General features: G+C 35.7%; 1 protein-coding gene across 5 annotated transcripts in view; it reads right to left on the reverse strand.

Annotated features, from left to right (window-relative positions):
• The window catches only part of GPM6B (glycoprotein M6B), a 126,282-nt gene that overhangs the window by 13,384 nt on the left and 98,015 nt on the right, over positions 1-14,883 (reverse strand). For 3 of the 5 annotated variants that reach the window (XM_081947333.1, XM_081947334.1, XM_081947331.1), the window contains exon 2: positions 286-472. In XM_081947333.1, coding sequence (XP_081803459.1) covers positions 286-472 — 187 coding nt within the window. Of the gene's footprint in view, positions 1-285; positions 473-13,520; positions 13,629-14,883 lie in introns of all 5 variants that reach the window. The other 2 variants (XM_081947330.1, XM_081947332.1) reach the window with 1 other exon arrangement.

A 14,883-nucleotide genomic window follows, 5' to 3' on the forward strand; every position in this document is an offset into this window, starting at 1 on the left:
ACATTTCACTTCTCAGCCAGGAAGTTTCTTCAGAGCTTCTTCAGCTGAGAAGTGAAACGTCTTCAAAGAAAAACAAGAAAGTCCAGTTGCCTCTTGGAAAAGCACGTTTAGGACAACTATGACCTGGATGAGTGAGAATCTCCATAGACATCTCTACTCAAGTGTTGATCTCTCTGAAGACATGTATAACATGGCTTACATTTGTTATCATTGCTTTGGCAATTTCACTGGTTAATAATTTCCCTGCCTTTGTTGTATAAAGAAAAAAAATAGATTCACACTTACACTTCAGATAACAAAGCATGGTCAGTCACGTTTGTGGAAAAATTCTGTTCAAGGATGGATATAGTTCCTGCAAGGGCCACATGACCACAGCCACAAAACAATGCTACTCCAGAGAAGCAGAGTATCGTTGCCACAAGTGAAGCATATGGAACTCCTCCCAGGCACTTAATGCAACATTCAAAGCAACCTAGAAAATTAAAAAAAGGGGAGGAGGGAAACATTTGAGAACAATTAATTAGATTTTCATCTGATAAAAACGACGAGTGCTAAAGGGTTGAACTTAATTTAACCAACTAACTTCATTATACACCTATCACCTTAAAGTACAAGAGTGGCAATTCACCTGCTTGGGGAATTGATTCTTTTCACATAAACATTTTGCTGAAGTTGTTCATGTTATTTCCCCAAAACCTAATTCTGGGCATTAGATGAGCTTCCAAAAACCAATGGTGCAACATCGCAAAGCAGGAAAGGAAATCTGGGGTCTGGACTTTTCTTTAAGATAAAGAGCATAATTAGATTTAACTCCACAAAAGTTGCTGATGAAAAAGCTTATATAATCTATGCTACCCAAAAAAAAGTAAAGAAATAAATATATTTCTTAGGTAACACAATAAAATGTAAACATATTCAATGCACCGTATGATTCATTAGGATATTTCTGCAATTTAATGAGCCAAGAATAGGAACCAAGTAATCCCCAATGTAAATCTGAATGATACATATTTTACACTGATTTAGGTGAGCCTTTACCGTGTACATAAAAGACAATATTTAGAAGCTTCAAAAATGGACAGTTTTCTTTAACCTGAACTACAGATTAACTGATTCAATCTGATGTCTGAATATGGACAAAGTGTTTGAAAGATAAGAATGTATTTATTTCATTGTCTAGTATGACTGAAACAATTAACAATTTTTTAAAAAATGAAATTGGATAAATAAAACCCAGCTTTATGATAGGATCAGATTTCTCAAATTTCAACAACACAGTTAGTTCAATTTTTTTGAACTATATTATACCTTTATATAGTTCTCTTTAAAGAGGATATATGAAACTTAATTGTATTGAAACATAATTTGATGAATTTGCAGTAATAATATTTCTTTCCATGGGGGAAAATCCTTTCCTACATGTCAGACAAACTGAAATGTAACAGGAGAGATGTTTGCAAAAATTGTTAACCCCTTCCATATTGAAAGAAACTAATAGTAGGATCTGAATGCATAGATAAGAATAGGCACTGAAGTCAAATAGTTTCATTGTGGTAATGAAATTATTTTATTCTATGTCAACTACAGAAAGAAGGTGAATTAGGACAGCAAAGAAAAGTGCTATCCATCATACTAAATAAATATGTCACATTAAATATAGAAAGCAAACAAAATCTAAGTAACGCAGCAAGCCAAAACAGCTAATAACCAGACTCAAACTAGAATAAATGATCACAAGAATGTACTGACTGAGAGTAAAGAATGCTACTTGGGCAAGTCACAATAAAAGGAATCACTCTCTGTGAGGGAGCAAGCTGGGGTTGCTATCCACATTTTGAAAAAGCAGCCGCAGCAAGGCAGAAACACTTCCCATCTCTACTTCCTTCATACATAGTATATCCTAGTGGGAGTCCTGCCTGGAACTTGGAGCTTTGCCAGGAATTTAGTTGCAACTAGATCAGGAATATCCACACCAACACCCAATCTCAAAACTATCACAGTTTTATCTGATTATTGTTTGCCGCCCAATTTAATTTGATGGGATAGACAGTTATATAAATTAGGGAGGAGGAAGAGGAGAAGGAAGATAGATATAGAAATATTATGTGCTACTTTACAGACTTTGAGACTTTGTTTGGACCAAGTATTAAAAGGCTGAGTTTTAAAGACATGGCAAAGACAAATCCCGGAAGGGTGGAGAGCAAGTCGTTTACTGGGGAAGGCATGTACTGCAATAAAGCAGTGGGGACAGATTTGCCATGCTGTGTTGTGTTCAGTCCTTAGAAAGCAAAGAATTCTCATACTCTCCTGCTACAATGGAATGGGGCTTGCCACTAATCTGTGTATGGATTTCTAGGTGCTCTTAGATGTCTGTCACTGAAACTCAGTACACACTCCATGAAGTCCTGCTGCTCCCCAGTTGTTTGTAAAAGTGGCTTTTTAATTAGCACTGCTGCCATGCTCTGAATGGATAGTGATAGTTAGGACAAAAACTTCATGGAGATCCAGTAGAAACCAAGGCTGGTTTGCCCCTCTTGCCCCCAAAGTGCAGAAAAAACTACATAAATCTCATGAATGAAGGCAGGATAATCCAGATGTCCCAGGATAATCGATCCTACCTACATTTTTGAAAGAAATTTATGTATTGCTCTCTCAATGTTGATGTCTCCAAATCAAAAGCTATCCTCATATCATGGCTTTGAGAACATGCACATTCTTGATGAAGAGGGTTATATGGTTTTATACATATTCCTGGGATATAGAATGAGAAGCACAGTGAGCAAATGGTATGAAGCAAAACTAATAATTCTTTTCAGAAAACCTATTTGAGTGATGACATAGAATTCAGATAAGAAAATACATCAGCCAAATCAAATCTAAAGAAGGATTTCAGTTCTGCAAAAACTGCTGCTATAGATGTTACTCACCTCACAAGGAATAACAAATGACAGAATTAGAAGGGACCTTTCAGATCTTGTTGTCCAGTGTTTCTCAACCTTGGCAACTTGAAGATGTCTGGACTTCAAGTCCCAGAATTCCCCAGCCAGCTGGCTGGGGACTTCTGGGAGTTAAAGTCCAGACATCTTCAAGTTGCCAAGGTTGAGAAACATTGTTGTAGTCCAACTCTCTGTCAAGCAGGAAACTGTATACCCGTGATAGCGAACCTATGGCACGTGTGCTACAGGTGGCACGCAGAGCCCTCTCTGTGGGCACATGAGCTGTCACCCCAGCTAAGTACCACTGCGCATGAAGGCGTGCCTCCTGCAGGCCAGTTGGTTTTTGGGTCTCTGCTGTGCATGCACGGGGGATGGGGTGCATGCAGGAGACACCTGTGCATGTGCAGGAGGGCAGGGAGGTCACATGCACATGTAGGGGGAGCGGGCTGTGTGTACAGTGCTCCCCGTGCCCCGTTTTTGCTCCCAAGAGGCTGCAGGGAGGCCTGCTAGGCCCTAAATGGGAGGGGTCACATGTGGGCAGGCTGCGGTGTGTATGTGTCATGTGAGCATTATGGGTGTGGGCACACGCACGTGCACGCTGTCGTGCAATCACGCCCTTTTGGCACGCAATGACAAAAAAGGTTAGCCATCGCTGCCCTATACAATTTCGGACAAATGATTGTCCAATCTCTTCTTAAAAACCTTCAGTGCTGGAGCAATCACAACCTCTGGAGACAAGTTGTTCCACTAATTAAATGTTCTAACTGAGTGCAATATCCAGCTTCCAACTTTAGGCAAGGCAGTAGCACATCTTTGCATAGTTTCAGTTTTTCATACTATTATTTTCACATAAAAAGCAGAAGTCATGAGAAAGTCATTCTTTTTATTTTGTTCAACTTTTTCTGGTTTTGCTGGGTTCATTTTGATGTGCTTCAAAAGACTTGTGATTAAATCTTCAAAATGCTAATTTCTAATCACTTTGTTTTATGAAATAATTTTATTAGTATAATTTCCTTAATTAAATAAATAATAATAAATAAAACTGCGGCTGGCATTCAAAGAAGAAAAAAAATGTCCAGATGTTAGGAGTTACCAAGAAAAGAATTGTTCCATTTAAATTATGTAGCCTTTGAGGAGATAAAAGCTTATGTGTAAAGTGCAAATACAAATGGAGCAAATAACTTGATTAAAAAAAACTGCAATGGAAAATATTAAAAATAGAACGTGAAAGTACAGTGATCATGTGCAACACTATCCCAAGATACCAAAATTCTTCAACTGTAAAATATGCATGACTGATACACATCAATGCAATTGCCTTTCAATGGCCATTTTGTCTAAAGTATAACTAGAAACTCTTGTGCAGCTTAGCAGAAGAACAAATTTTTGTCCTCAGGCTTGGAAGCAGCAGTTACCATGGAAGCAGATTAATAACAGCTCAGTAGTTTGCCTAAAGCTGACAGTGAACCTAGCTACAGATTTAATACACTCACAAAAAGTGGTCAGTTAAAACTGGACCAATGTTATTCTCTGGAAAATGAAAGCTTTAGAATGGCAGTGTGCAAATATATGCACGCATGCACACCGACATCATTTTTTTAAAGAGAGATTCAGATAGAAGAAAAACAAGAATTCTGTCTCCTGGAAATTGCAAAATAAAGATGCTGCAAAAGAGACTAACAATCCACAATGTGTAATCAGTGCATAAAAAAAGTGTAATAATATGAATATGATTCAAGGACAACCATCCCTGGATTATGTTTCGATCTGAATATTGTTATAAATAGAGGGAATCTACTGAAAAATATAGGAAATGAACATCAGTGTGAATTGAACATAAAAGTGTAAAAATTGAATTGTACACAAATAATTTCTAAGCTGAAAACATGCGACTATTTTACAATTGAGAGTATTCTTATCATTTTTTCAATCCATAATTTTGTCATTCCATCTGTGAAGAAGAGGGAGATTTGTTTTCCCTATTCTACTGGCAAAGTTGTTAAAAATGCTTTCCTGGGTTCCTCCAACTAACTTTCTTTTAAAGATCCAGTAAATAAATAGAAAACAAAAACAGAGATTCACTGGTTGAGGAGCTTTCAGGAAGGAGCAGTCCAGCAGCAGCCCAGGACACAAGGACCATACAGGGCAGCAACCTGTGACCAAAGAAGTACAAGTAGTCAATTGGACTAAAGTTAAATAGAATAAAGGACAGTAGGCCAGCTGCACAACACACCACTTATGCTGGGTCATCTCTGAAAAAAGATTTTGATGCATAGAAGGAAATTACTAGTATGGTTTTTGCCTTTTTCATGGGAGAGGGGGAGAGAGATATATCATACATTCCTGATCATAAGAAACAGTGGCCAGTTCCTGTGCTGGGGCAACCTGCCTATGCAGATCTAAGTGAGACTAAAAAATATTTTTTCCTGAATGGAATTATTATTCATTGTTAATATTTGCATACAGATTCATCATACTACTTCTTTGTAGGATAAAATAATCTAGGATTCAGGAAAGGAGTACAAATTAGGGGAAAAATAAAAAGTGTGATTTTTTTTAAAAAAAGAAAAAACAAAACATACTTTTCAAGACATGCAAAATATATTCGTTTCCATCATATTATGGTTCATTCGTTGCTTTTGTGCTTTTATTTGTTTTCTTTCAAGACCTCATCAACCACATTCAATGATCAGTCAACCTTAGCTCATTTAGTCTTTCTATATAGTGTATATAACAAAGCCACCTATTTCAGGTTATACTAACAGTTGACTTCTATACTGAGTCCACATTCATTCAGCATCCATATATTCTTGACCTTATTTCTTATTTCTGTACAAAAAATTCTAGGTGCATTTTTTCATTGCATCATGCAGTCTGTCCAACATTTGCATTTGGGTTCTCAACCAACATGACATAGTCTGTAAACAAAAGTTCATATGCATTTCCATCTTTAATTTCACGTAGGATTATTAGATTCTTATGCATTTATCTATAAACAAATTAATCAATCAAGGGGACATCTAATGTCCTCAGTGTTGAACTACTTGCTAAGCCTTTCTTTCATTTTATGACCTTTTTTTTTTCTTGGAACACTTTTGCAGTTTTCATTTTCCAATTCCATTTGTCAACAAATCCTCACAATTTGTGCATAAATCTCTAGAATACGTTCAATATACCAAATCATTCCCTAATTTTTATTCTAAATTCATTCAGTCTGCTACAGCATTCTTGCTTAGATTACTCACTTCCAAAACAATATTTTGTTTCCATTGCTCCACATTTTCTTTGCCTCTTTTAATCTTAACCCTTGCTTTCTTTAACTATATTATTCATTGAACTATCCTTTTCTCTCTATATATGCATAATGCAATATCTGTCTCTCATCCTTGGTTTTGTAGCATTCTTCCTCCCCCTCCCCATCTGCATCCTTTCCCTTTATCATTCCATTTAGCATTCTTTCTCATATTTTCTACTTGCACCATTCCAGACATTGAGTGATTCTATGAAATATACTTCTTTTTGCTCTGCTCCAAGAAACATGCAGTTCTTCTTTTCTTTTGCCTATTTTCCAATCATTCTCTTCAGAGATTAATCTATCTTCTATACTGTTTCATTCAAATCTTGCACTTTTCTTATGGCAGTCATTCTACTTTAACTTCTTTTTCTACTTTCATTTTTCTCCAATTTCCTTTTCTCCCCAACATGTACTCCTGACACTTGCTCCCCCAAAATAGTCAGTTCTGTCATCACTTCATTAGTCTTGTACTATTCAGATTCTATTAATTTTTCATTAAGAATCAGATCAGTTATGCTTTTATATTCATTCTTTTACTATGTCTATGTACAAATAGATTACATTTGCACCACATATTTGAAACACGTCTATCTAAATAGATTCATATGAAGTAGTCTTTATTCTAATTCCATTCTGTAAAGCAAAATCATTAATTAGCGAATATCTTGCAAGAGACCATTGTATTTCTCTCTTCCCATCAGCTAGAAGGTTTATGGACAGATGTTTAGGATTTATCAGGGCAGTTAATCATAAATGACATACTTTTGACTGAAAATAAATATTGCTATATGACTTCAATTTAAACTAGTTTGAACAGTTTGCTGTTCAGTTTGTGAAGAAGCAATCATTAAATCAACAGTGTGGCATTTAGAAATCAACTTGTCTGACAGTCAGTGAAGATGTGTGTCAATATAGGAGTTAAGAAATAGAAGGAGGCTTGATCTGTGACTTCTAAAATGTGTTGATCCCATGTTTGGCATCCCTATTGATCTATGTCTTTCCATTTTGTGGTAATAAATATATAGAGACAAATGAAAACAAGAGCAAGGACATTCTTCTTGACCCATTTATTGAAATAATGTTTACAGAGTTATTAGCACCAATATTGGAGCTCTATAATCAATCATTTAATTTTTATTTTTGTATTATTTTATGAGGCTTATATTGCAGCAATTTTAAAGTTTGAGAAAGAGAAGATGAGAAACAACAGAACCAATATTTTTGATTAATGTGAATATTAAAATATTAAATGCAGCTCTAATCAGAAGGCTATAGAAATAATGCTATCTGTAATTCATTCATCCATCTCAAACTGGACATGAAAAAACACAAAAGCATTTGATCATATCCTTGTGATTGATACAATGGATATCATGGCAGACAAATTGAACTTAGCTGTTCTAATTTTGTTGAATGTTGAAAAATTCTTTGATGTAGTTAACATGAAATGTATGAAGTGCATTCCAAAAAGATACAGATTTCTACTATCTTTTGTTCATAGCATTTCAATTTAGTACCTCAGTATTAGATTTATTATAAGTGAATTTGTCTCTTAACAACCTATCAAGTTATATCATGGCACCTAACAAAGACACCCATTGTCTGTAATCTTCAATTCATCCATGACAGTCCCAGGATATTAGGGCGTGGTTGCACTTGGCACTTAATGTAATTTGTTTCTGTATGGCAATATTGTAGCTATCCCTGATAGTTTTGAAATATCCTTTTGAACTCATTTAGTAATATAATATTGAAACCATTACCAGTATCATTAACTGGAAAAGTCTAATTTATTGCCTTTGTAGTTACCTTATCTACAGATTATATAATAAGTAAGATATACAATTTTTATAGATTTTATAAAATATTTAGGTTCATATCTCTGAAATTTGGCACATTTTAGGATCACCTATACAAAACAGAGGGTATTTATTTCCATTCTGGAAAGCTGCCAAACACATTTGGTTATTAATAGGTAAGGGTTTGTGTTTTGATTCCAAATCACATAAGAAATTAACACTATAGAATAAACCAAATGTGAAAATAACAGAGAAGATGTCTTACTGGAATCGTGGGGCTAATCAGAACATCAGCACCTTACGTGAGTTGATTTTTAAAGGTTTTTTAAAAGGTTTTCTTATTAATGCCTACAAGCATGATCTTTCAAGAAATCTAAGTGGTTCTTGTTCTTGAGTTTGTCAGCCTTTCAGAGTTCGACATTAAACTTGAAAGCTTGTCTAAGGAATTATTTCACATAATTTACTGTACATTATCTACTTGAGTCTCTTTTCAAGCTTCCCTCCTCACCTGCACTCAAGAATCACTTCTATTACAGCCCTGTTCCCTTCCTTACTCTCTTCTCTCTCCACTATGTGGAGGAAGGAAACAGGCAAAAAACCCCACCCTAATATAATTATCCAATTCTACTTGTAAATCTAAATTTTCATTTTTTTTTTGTAAGTTGTAATTTTTAGGTCCACTTCAAAGTCCATTTTGGTTGTCTTCAAAGGAGTTTGTTCATCTTCAGTAACGACGTTTAATTCCAGTAAAGAGTTACTCAAGCACTTCACATACCGAGATCAAAAGGTTCCTTTAAAGTAGCCATCATATGCTTTAGTAATTGGCCTTCAAAGTCCTGTTTTGCATTGACATAAACAAAACAGATTTTTCCCACACGAGAATCTTTCTAATTAGTTTCAAAATCCTTCTTTAAATCATTTTCACAGTCTTACTATTTAAACTGTTTAGAAACAAGTCTCAAATCTAAGTCACTTCTTTGCTGTATATTGCCAAAAGTTGAAGCTTCTTTTCAAAGCTGAAAGGAATTAGTTTTCTTTCTTTTAAAAGGATTGAAGGGAAACTCAGTCAGTGATGTGTAGACTCGAAAGTTTTTCAATCTTAAAGAGAGAGCATAAAAAATAAACTACAAAGTTTATTTATGGTCAGAACACAATGGGCTTCTAGTGAGGAGAGTGAAACTAGGGCTCACATTTCCCCTACTCGGTGCAGATTGCAGGAGCATTTCAGCCAAAAACGCAGGTAGATGTGAGATCCAGACTGTCAAAATTCTCTCTGGAAGAAAGAGATCTAGAGATTGCCCACATATACTTCAGACAGTTGATTTTTGTGACCAGGCAGTAGAAACAATCATTTTTGCAGCCACTTGTGATCAGCTGGGAGTTGTGAGTTCCTCCTCCTCTGGGTTTACAAAGTCTGTAGATATTCTGCCACACAGATCATAGGAACTGGAATCTACTTTACTGCTAGAAAACACTTTCAATGGAGCAATCTGTCTTCCATTTCACCATTATTTTTGTTTCTTGTGTGTTCTTTGGTAGAGAGTTGATTGGAGGACTTACTGAAATTTCCTTCTTCTTCTTTGCTTGGGAGGGAGGGTAATTTTAGCCTGATCATCTTCTCCTTATGCTTCCAATAATTAGTAAGGTGAATTTGTTTGATGTGTGCTGGCATTTACTAAAGTTTATATGCATTTTGCAGATATATTTCTCATAGTCCTTTTGTTGTTTGCCACAACAAAAAGCCCTACAACAAAGGCTTGCTTAAGTTTTTATCCATCTTTTCCATTTCTCTTTTGTTTTTCCAAGTTTAATATATAGTGTTTCCTTTTCCTACTTCTGTCTTCATTCAGTTTCGTTTATGGGTATAGGGCTGTGATGGCAAACCGATGGCATGTGTGCCACAGGTGGCACACGTAGCCATATTTGCTGGCACGCCAGTCATCAGCTTATTTTCAGCCTTCCGGAGGACTGGGGGAGGCCATTTTCACCCTCCCCAGGCTTCAGGAAAGCCTCTGGAGCAAGAAGAGGGCAAAAAACAGGCCCAACGGACCAGTTTGGAGGTTGGCTCATTGGGGCCATTTTTCGCCCTCCCCAGCCTCCGGAGGCTTTCCTGAGGCCTGGGGAGGGCGAAAACAGCCCCAACGGGCCAACCAGAATTTCGGAAATGATCCGTTTCTGGCTTCTGGAGGACCTCTGGAGGACCGTGAGAGGCCATTTTCGCCGTCACCAGGCTTCAGAAAAGCCTCCGGAGCCTGGGAGGGGTCACGTGCGCATGTGCTGGGGGGGTTGTCACGCATGCATGCACAGTTGGGTGGTGAGGATTGAATTGGTGTGGGCAATGATAGCGCACAATTTTGGCACACCATAAGGAAAAGGTTCACCATCACTGGTATAGGGGTTACTTATATGTATTTATCTGTACTTTAAATCAAACTATGCAAGCGAACCTTGATACTGAAATATTTGATTAAGGGAATCCACTTTACTGCTAGAAAACATGAGTTTGGATTTCAGTTTGTTAAGGCATGGAACTTGGGAACAGACACACCAACATCTGTTCCCAAGTAAAAACATGTGAAATAGCATTATGGAAAATTATCTGGGAGTCAACACAGAAATGGATGTCTTAGCTTCTTTCTGCAAGTTCTGTCTTTAAGTGCATTAAGGCATAAATTAATTTTAAGTAATGTTCAATAAAAATGTTGTCTCCTAAATTTTCCTATGTTGTGGGGTTATTATGTAAATGGGAAATATGAAATAAGCTTTTATTTTCAAAAACTGAGTTCTGATTCTAATTTATTTAACTTTGTTAGGAAAGATCAAGAGAAGCAACCACTGTAATGGAGTCAAGAAATCAAGCATGAAAAGAGATGCGGCATATTGACTCTATTTTTAAAAAAAGGATCTTTTTTTTAGACCAGTCCTTAAAAAGTTCCTAATTATCAGCCATATCAAAGATACTGCACCTTAATACAAGATGTTTCTTGAAAACTATGTAAAATTTGTATCAATAAAATGAACTGATTAACTGTGGATGGTTGTCTTTTTGCAAAGTGCTCCAGAATGTATGGCTGCTACTTAATCGATGTGTACATCATGTTTAATTTTGCAATTTTATATCATAACCAATTGTATTTGCCCAATATAATGTAAGGAGATAGGGGAAAGTTGGACAGAATCAGCTTATTTCTACTTAATGGAATACTCAATCAATCAGAATAGAGCTGGAAGGGATCTTGGAGGTCTTCTAGTCCAACTCCCTGTTCTAGTAGGAGACTCTATACCATTTCAGACAGATGGATGTCCAGTCTTTTCTAAAAAACCTGCAGAGATGGAGCACCTACAACTTTGGAAGACAAGCTGTTCCACTGATTAATTGTCCTCACTGTTAAAAAGTTTCTCCTTAATTCCAGGTTATTCTTTCCTTGATTAGTTTCCATTTATTATTTCTTATCTTGCCTTCTGGTGCTTTACAAAATAAATTGATCCCCTCTTCTTTGTGGCAGCCCTTCAAATACTGGAACACTGCTATCATAGAACCCCTAGTTCAGGGGTGTCCAAACTTGGGAACTTTAAGACTTGTGGACTTCAACTTCCAGAATTCCCCAGCCAGCATGGCTGGCTGGGGAATTCTGGGAGTTGAAGTCCACAAGTCTTAAAGTTCCCAAGTTTGGACACCCCTGCCCTAGTTCTTCTTTTCTCTAGACTGGCCATACCCAATTCCTGCAACCATTCTTCACATGTTTTAGTCTCCAGGCCTTTAATCATCTTAGTTGCTCTTCTTTGCACTTTTTTTTTCAAATTTCAACATCTTTTTTGAAATGTGGTGACCAAAACTGGATGCAGTATTCCAAGTGTGATCTTGCTAAGAATTTATAAAGTGGTATTAACACTACATGTGATTTTGATTCTATGCCTCTGTTTATACAACCAAGGATTTTATTAGCTTTTTTGGCTACTGCTGCACACTGCTGGCTCATGTTTAAGTGATCATCCATTAGGGCTCGAAGGTTCCTCTCATAGTTACTGTTTTTTGAACCAATATTTCGCCTAATCTGTACTTGTGCCTTTGGTTTTTCCAGCATAGGTGTAAACCTTTGCTTTTCTCCACGTTAAATTTCATGTTGTTGGATAGGGCCCATTGTTCAAGTCTGTCAAGATCTTTTTGGATCCTGAGCTTGTCTTCTGGGGTGTTGACTATTCCTGCCAGCTTAGTGTCATCTGCAAATTTAATGAGTTCCCCTTCTATTCTCTCATCTAAGTCATTTATGAATATATTGAAAAGTACTGGTGGGCCTAAGATTGAACCTTGTGGTACTTCACTGCTTACTTCCCTCCATGTAAATGTAGTACCATTAAGGACTACTCAGTGAGTATGGTTTGTCAGCCAGATGCAAATCCATCCGGTGATGATACTCTTATTCCTACTTTATGGAACAGAAGACAAAAGGCAAGCAAAGCTCCCAGTCTTTCTATAAATAATCTGTAGAAAGTTTCCTTACAGGGAAAACAGAAAGTTTTTTGAGGAGGTGGGGAAAAGAGGAGATAAAAAAAAAAAGAAAATTTACCCAACCATCAACATATAAGAATTTGCAATGACAAACAGGGTGGAACCAAATTATAAAGCTGGTCTATTTGGAACAGCTCTTCTTTGTAGATTAATTAATCACAGGTATAAAATTAGTATAACATGGCCCCTTCTTCAAAACCCTTTGTCAAAGAAACATATCCTCTGAAAACATTTAAAAGGTGGAATTAATACTGATATCTACTGAATTGTAAAAAAAACACAATTGTATATAAAAAACACCACCATAGACCATTGACTAAATACTATTTAAAATATTTTCTATCCTAAGGCTATTTTTGAGGTTTTCTAATTTCATTTATCTTAGTATCCAAGAGAAATAACTCTGGATTTTTCAAACTAAGACATTATTGGATGCTCTTTAAATTGTACAAATGCTTTATAGATTTTTTAAAATGAAAAGTATAGTGTGAGATCTAGCCTTAACCACGATCATAATACAAAGGATAGGTATGTCCTTCCTCAGGATGGAAAGTGGGCAATTATTTCTTAATAATATTTAATTTTAAAGCTTTGTAAAGGATACTAATTATCAAGAGATTTGTTTAAAATAAACCTTATAGTACCTTTCCTACCCCTGTATGGCTTGTCCCACAACATTCAAAACTGTAATGAGATTGGGCAAATATCCAATCCAAGGAAGCAGGAACTGAAGACAAATAGATGATCCCCAAAGATACTAAAAACATTAGTTCTGAATAATAATGGCAGCTTTTAAAATTATACAATTGAAGTTTTCTTCAAATAAGTTCAAAAACAAAAGAAATAGGCCATGTGTAATAATTAATTTCTAATGTAAAATCAAAATCACATATTTTTGAAACATTACTAAAGCTCATGAAAGCAATTCTTACTGTATTTAAACTCTTCATGTTGATATTTTACTCCATCCTTTTATTTACCTTGACTAACATTGCCTTTCAATGGTGCCACATGATGGTACTGGTGTAGCCTTGAGCTCTTGTGTATCCATTGGTACCTGCCAATTTCCATTTCTGGTCTGGTGATCACTGCCAATTTTAGGTGGTAAAATGTCAGAGCTTCCGACAAAGTCATATTTTATTACTTCATTCAATTCAATGCTAATATCAAAAAGCAGGAAAAGGGAGCATTCTTAGAACATAAATAACCACTCTCACATTTCAGTAAAAGAGGAAAAATGAACTAGCATTAGATTTTAGAGGCTACAGATAGTAGCAAAATGTAGAATGCCTATTAGATTCTTTAAAAACAGCTAAACTCATATTTTAAATGCATTCCAGCGTTAATAATATTCAGTGCTGTGAAATTATTTGTTTTAAAACACTATTTTTATTTTTCATCTGATGCATTTTTCAATGCCTTCTTTACTGACTAAAAACCCTTCTACAGCTGATAGAATAGAAAAACTAATGTAATTTATTTGTGCTAAAACACATGTACTATTTTTAGCTTTTCACTAAAGCCAGCTGAAGAAAATCATTTCCAGATGTACAAAGTATAATAAAGTGAACCAGTTCAATTGTGGTATTACAAAGTTAATGCCTTGGGATGGTGGATGGAGAAAAGTAGATAAAATGGAGTTGCAATATATTGTATTGGTTTTTTTTTCACTGCCATACAACTGAGCATGTTTTGTGATAATCTAGCTGTAATTTACAAATAAGATAGAAAAATAACTTTGTTCTCTTTCTCCTATTCCCTGAAATAGGTAAAATTGAATGATCCCATATAGTGAATAGTCATAACTAAGTACAGCTTTCATAATGCAATTACCACCTACTCCAATTTATGGATTGTTTTAAGGAACTGAGGCAGCGTCATATTTCATTTATAATTGTCTAACCTTCCAATATTTTTCCATTATTTTGACCATTTTTCTTCCTTTTCATTATAAAAAAATCCCACTAAGGGGTACAAGATAAGATATTTTGTTTGCTAGGAGCTGGCCATTGTAAGAACGTATTTAATTTATAATCTGTTGCAAAGCAAGATTACTCAGGAATGATCTGAAGATGCAATTTTGTATCAAGATCATGGAATGTTTAGCTCAATTATGAATTGCTAAAGAGACAATATTGTGTAGCTGAACACAGATAAAAGGGAATCAGGTTCTCTAAATGCATTGTTTTCATAAAATCTCTACTAATTTATATAATGATTAAATGGGAACTCTATGCAAAATTAGGGGAACTGTCAAGGAGTGTAGTTTAACTAGAACATTTAACTTGCACATTGGAAGAACACTGATTCCAAATCAATCTTCAGTTGAGTTTGGGTTAGAAA

This window comes from Natrix helvetica (genome assembly GCF_964273705.1).
Source record: "Natrix helvetica genome assembly, chromosome: 3".
NCBI classification, from domain to species: Eukaryota; Metazoa; Chordata; class Lepidosauria; order Squamata; family Natricidae; genus Natrix; species Natrix helvetica.